Genomic DNA, 6,000 nt, shown 5'->3' with positions numbered 1-6,000 from the left:
TGTGGTTCTATAAAACCTCCCATTGTATTGCACTAATAAGTCAAGTGTTTGCAGCCAAGCCAGCAGACACACTCTACAGCATCTATTACCAGTGTGTTTATTTACAAAGGCAGCCAGCAAGCCAAAGCCAAACACAAAAGAGGAAAGACTGAAATATGGACTGGTTTTAATTTAAAATCCTAGGGCTCGGTTTGTCATTTTCTTTTGTGTTTCACCCCCTCCTCCCCGTTCTTCCTTCAAGGAATGATTGTCCAAAAGCAGCCAGGCAAAGGGCTGATTCCCTCTAGGTGTCTCTCTCCCCGTTTTCATTCCCAATTTTTTCTCATACACAAACACACACACACTTCTCTGGCCTCGCAGTCCAACATCACCTTTCCATTAACTCCCACATCCCAGCCCCCCACACACTCAGTAACTTTTACAAAGGGTTTGCACACAGGAGCAGCCCATGCTGTCAGGRGAAGAGAAGCCAGGGCTGCCAGCAGGACCCTGCCTGACCATCAGGATGGTCTGGGGATGATGTGATGTCATCTGAGGAGACATCTGAACCCATGCTGTACATATGGCTTTACAACAGTTATCACCTGATTTAGGAAATGGGAGGTGTGGGACCTGGATTTAATGGATTTGATTAGAAATCCAGAGACGTGCACAGAGCAGCACAGAGCAACACAATTCTGTGTGTTACATCCCCCTCAGCGGGRGATGGTGTGGGAAGTGGGATGAGGATGGAGGAGAAAAAGACAAAAAGAAAAGATGGAAGAAATGTTAAATAAAAGGGGAAAAATTACATTAAATTATTGCTTTATTTCTGGTTCTATGCAAGTCTCTGGTACACTCCACTCTGACCCCTGAGACTCCAYGTCTGCCCCCAAACAGCCCAGTAAGGAGGAGAAAGACCTGAAGGGATCCTGCCCAGAAAAAGAGCCTTCCCAAGACTTGGATCTACAGGGGAGTCTCTTAGTTAAAAGAAAGTCCCCAACYRAGGSAAGCAGTGTCCAGTCCCACCACCAYTCCCTGTAGATATTGAAGGCTGYGAGGCAAAGGGAAGGAAAAGCTCCAGCCCCAGTGTTTTGAGAGGTGTTCTTCCTCCAGACCATGCATGAACAAGGCATCAGCACGTGGAGCACACCCTAATAAAAGGGCACAGGGAAGAAGTCAACCATGAGATGAGTACAAAGTGGGAGGAGAGGAATTGTGGCAAGATGAGAGTTATCCAGCTCTCCCTCAGAGAGTTATCCACCTCTTCCCCCCCAGCCCCTGCCTCATCGGAGGCGGAGGTACGAGGGGATGGAGTAATTGAAGAGCAAGTAGTCCATTTTGTATAAATTAAAGAGTCTCCTTTGGTAGAAGGGGCTAATGTCCTGGAAGAACTGGGCCGTCATGCCGTCCGTCGTCCGGGTGGTCTTGGACGAGGCCGGGAACTTGACGCTGGTGTCGGCCCCCACCAGCTGCAGGATGTAGTTGGCATCCTCAGCCAGGGTCTCGTACTTGCCCACCACGTCGTAGTGGATGACGCAGGGGTGGCAGAGCGAGTGCACCCGCTCCCAGTGCTCGTTGAAGGGCTCCTCCTGCTGCGTGCGGGGGTCCAGCAGGTAATACACGAACTCGGCGAAGCGCACGTCGTCACCGTGCTCCAGGGCCCGCTCGCTGGGCTCCGGCCGGTGCCSCCGGATGATCTTGGTGCCGTAGCGCTTGTGGAAGGCCGTGTTGTAGCTGAGGGTGAACTTGTTGCGGTAGGCAGACACCAGGCGCTCGAAGGGCTCCCGCACGAAGATGAACTTGAGGTAGCTGCGCAGGCGGTAGTTGATCTCGGGCACGCTGTACTCGGACAGGGTGCGCAGGTTGGAGGGGACGTGGGCCTCGTGAGCGGGGATTTCCAGCGGGTCCCGGTACTTGCCCTGCCCCGTCAGGACCATCATCACCCGCTTCCAGTTCGTGCAGGCCACTTTGGGCACGTAGCAGTAGAGCAGCCCGTGCGTGTCGTCCACCACCAGGTGCCGCAGGTCCTCGGGCTGCAGGAGACGCCGCTTGCGGGTGTAACGGCTGCAGACATTGCTCAACATCTCCCGTCTCTGCTGGTGAATCGTCTGCAGGGACGACTGCTCAAACTGGGGAGGAAAAAACCACAGAGATGGTCACCAGCTTGCCCCAGATGAGTGTGGCCTACACACAACATTTGGCCCACAACTGTCCCCACCGCCTCCCATTTAATGGGTTGGTCAGTCACCCATAAGGGATTTTTGGAGATAGCACTGACTTTGAACACAACTTGATTCGGTGTATTTAATTCTGCACAGGCTGGGGTCAAAAGAGAGGACAAAATGTGATGAGGAGGTGGATGAGGAGAAAAATCAAAATGGRTGAGGGAAGAACAGCCAATGCAGAGAGGGTCAATAACAGAGCATTCTTTAAAAGATGCACACACACACACATGCTGGGCTCAAGTGCTGTGCCTTACATCAGTCCAGGGGGGATGCATGGACCCAAGGACAGAAAGTGCAGGCCTTTTCTGTCATGGGTTTCATCAGAAATCCCAAAATGTCATTAGAACATCTTAGGGAGGAAACCATTTCCAGGAAGTCAGAAGGGGAAGGTGCCCTCCTCCTCCTCCTCCTCCTCCTGCCCACTCTGTCCTGGCTTTGCTCACAAGGGCTGGGAGTTTTGTGTCTGTCATTGCTGGGAACACCCCAGAGCCTCATCTGGGAACAGCTGCACCGAGCACACCCTAACCCAGGGCGGCCCTGACCCCACAGGGCTGTGGCTCTAACGCCATGCAGTGMCCATCATGTCACAACACCACTTTGGGGTTGTGAAGACAGTCCTGCCTCTGTCACAGGGTGCCATGGTGAACAGTTCTGTCACCACACAGCGTGCCAGCCGTCAGATGAAGGGCAGGGACGGCCTCGGTCCCTACAGTGCTGCTGACAGCTGTCACTGCCTGGAGAGCCAAGGACACCCTTGGTCAGGCTTCAGGTGCTCCCTCACTGCTTCCAGGGGCCAACGATGGGTTTTGAGGTACAGCATTGTATGGGCTTTTACAGCTCCTGCCAGGAGTTGGGGTACTGAGACAAACTGTCCATCCCATGGATGATCCAGCAGGCCTGTCACCTTCAGGGAGACACTCACATCTGGGCAAAAAACTTCTCCTGCAAGGGATGAGCCACACTCAGACCCTTTGGATCTCCATCCACAAAAGAAATAACCTCGTCCAGATCATCTTAGTGACCACTTTCTCCAGGAACCTGCATGGTCAGTAACCTGAGACAGGGACAGAAGAAAGCACCCCATCCCTGTTCCTTCCAACAGGGAGAGGATAATGGAAAATGCCCAGATGAAGGACATTCAGGTGAACAGATGCTAACTGCCACCAAGATATGACTCTGACATTGTTGGCTACTTGGCTATGAAGAAAACACAGCACCTAAGGAGGTGATAACCACAGCTGAASAGGCATTCTCATGCTGCCTTGTGACACAGCCAAATCTTTCAGTAGAAATTTCTTTTGTTCAGAGCCTCCCTATCAGTTTGTAGAATTGGAAAACCTTTTTGCAAGGGCTTAAAAAAAAAGAGGCATTTTAACAATGTGACTTTTTTTCAGGTGTTTTTCCCTGCTGTTGCATAATTCAAAACTATTGGACCAGAGAGACAGACGGACAGACACTGTCTGCAGGCATGGCAACAAATAAATGTGACTACTTTTCAGCAGCCGCCCACTGGAATAAATGCACGTCTTGCAGTTATTTCAGAGCAAAATTGCTCCCTTCATTTCCTTCTCTTGAAAAGCCAGGGAAATTAAGTATCACTTTAAAGGAAATAGCACCACGACATTCCAGCAGCATTTGGGTTTGCTGCTATCATGGCCAAGGAAGTCCGTATTTGCCATTTTTCAGACAGCAAATGTACTCTGGCTGCTTATAAACCAAAGAGCATCAGCCTAGRCAGTAACACAAAGTGTCACACATGGAAAGATCTGGCTCTGGCTGCACTGGGCACTGCCACGGRCAGCAGGGATGGCAGCCCACTGAGGGACCACCAGCACTGCCCTCTGCTCTTGGGGCTGCAGCAGATGACAGCTCTGTGGACATGGGGAGATGCAGGGCACGTTTGGTGTCTGGGGCACGTGGCACTGCACCTGTTGGAGGGTGGTTTCCCACAGGATTTCCTGCAGGGAAGTTGTGGGTGAAGATCCCCCTGCAAAGGCAAGTGTGCCTGTGTGAGGGGAAAACTGCCTGCCGAGGGGAAATGCAGCAGAAACAAAYGCTTTTTGCAGGTCCAACCACAAACCCCACTGTGAAAGGCAAATGGGATGCTTGCCCTGATTCCTGCACAGGGARGGACCCCCTAAGCCCACCTGGAGGGGAGAGATTCTCTGCCCAGGCTGTGCCTGGCTGTTTATATTTCAGCACAGCTCAGAGTAAAGGGGAAACGGGAGATGTCCCAGGATTATAAATCCCTCATGGCTGAGTCCAGCTATACATATGTAAATAAATAAATATGTGTGCATATATACAACACCCAACAGAGAAACATCTATCAATTCTTAGCTCAGGAAGGGCAGCAGTGATGCTCTTGCCCTGCCACGATGGCCCAGTGTTGGCTTTGAAATCTTCAGATGGCAAAATCCCCCAGATTTTCCCAGCAGTGGCTCAGGCCACTGGGTCATTAAACCCTTTGCCCAAGTACCAGCAAGGGCCATAAACAGTTTTTAATCAAGTCACTGCACCAAGCAGTGTGGTTTTCTCTTTTATACAGTCGGAGGTTCAGCTGCAAGGACCTTGGGGGTGGCTGGACATGGCACAGTGCCCCACACACCAGAGGGATGGAAGAAAGCACCCAGTGCTTCACCCCATCTTTGCCCCACACTTTGCTGTCCCTGTCCCCTTACCTGGTCACTCTCATACAGGGCCTGGAGTGGGCTGCGACCRGCCTTCCCCTGCCAGGTGGATCTCATATCTTCGGAGGCTGAAAGAGGAGTGAGGAAAATCAAAAAGGCTGGAATATTCCCTGATATTCTCTAGAGATGCCCAAGTTAGGATAAGACATCTCCCAAGAAGAGACAAACCCATCTGGCTCTGGAAGTGATGCTCCAACAATGCTTGTCCCTCCCTCCTACTTTTTAACAAAATCAGCAGTTAGCATTCAAAAGGTCCAGATCTATTTCTTAGCAAATAAAAGACCATAAATAAAGGTAACAGTTTGTTACAATTTCAACAGCAACTGGCAACAGCTTGATCCACATGCTTTTGGGAAATGCTACTACATCTGGCTGTTTGAGGGAATAAACCAGGAGGAGACARGAGCCCAACCAGCATTGCCACAGTCCTGTAAGGGGTGAGATGGCCCTGTGCTTGACAGATACAACACTGGCAGCTCTGTGCTGAGCCCTGGCAGGCTCAGAGTTTGCACTCCCTGGCTCAGAGACACAGACAAGAGCACACAAATTGGTCAGGTGCTTTGTCTGACTAGTGAATCAACTGAAGTTCTTATTTGCTATTTTTTTTGTCTTCCCTTTTAATCCAGCAGCACCTCCTCTGGTGTTTGAAGCTGAGGACAGTCACCCAGGCAGTCCCTGCCTTCTCCTTGCCCTGCAGATCAGCTCTTTCATTTCACAGATCCATTTGCAGCAGCACCAAACCCAAGGCTGGATCTGACCAGCCMTGAGTGTGGCATCCGACACCCAGTCACTGCCAGGTGCTCAACTTTTCCTGCTCATTAATTATTTACRGAAGCAACCACCTTCCAGGCTAGGAAGCATCTGCTTCAGCTGCCATTCCTCAGCCCCAGGGATCTGTTTCCAGCACAGTGGGGGCAGAATGACGTGGCCTGGATACCCCAGACCCAACAAAAGGAGTCAGCYATGGCAGGGCACAGGCTCTGCTTGCAGCTCTCCCACCACTCTCCCACCCTCTGCTTCTTGGCTCTGACTCTCTCCATTGGCAGAGGATAACACAACAGTTCTCCCATAAGAAGGTTGGTAAGCATGGGGGCTGTGCAGCC

The 6,000-nt window shown here is 51.4% G+C and overlaps 1 protein-coding gene across 2 annotated transcripts in view; it reads right to left on the bottom strand.

The window, feature by feature from the left end:
- Positions 1 to 787: 787 nt before the first annotated feature.
- Positions 788 to 6,000, bottom strand: part of CHST13 (carbohydrate sulfotransferase 13) — a 29,676-nt gene continuing 24,463 nt past the window's right edge. For both annotated transcript variants that reach the window (XM_057390267.1, XM_057390268.1), the window contains exons 2-3: positions 4,889 to 4,965; positions 788 to 2,111 (exon numbers count right to left, since the gene is read on the bottom strand). In XM_057390267.1, coding sequence (XP_057246250.1) covers positions 1,266 to 2,111; positions 4,889 to 4,954 — 912 coding nt within the window. In that variant the 5' untranslated portion in view covers positions 4,955 to 4,965 and the 3' untranslated portion in view covers positions 788 to 1,265. The remainder of the gene's footprint in view (positions 2,112 to 4,888; positions 4,966 to 6,000) is intronic.

This window comes from Malurus melanocephalus, unplaced genomic scaffold (genome assembly GCF_030028575.1).
Source record: "Malurus melanocephalus ecotype Western Australia unplaced genomic scaffold, MMel_1.1 scaffold_24, whole genome shotgun sequence".
Lineage (NCBI taxonomy): Eukaryota > Metazoa > Chordata > Aves > Passeriformes > Maluridae > Malurus > Malurus melanocephalus.
The sequence above is the reverse complement of the archived record's forward strand: the minus strand, read 5'-3'. Positions and strand labels throughout refer to the sequence as shown.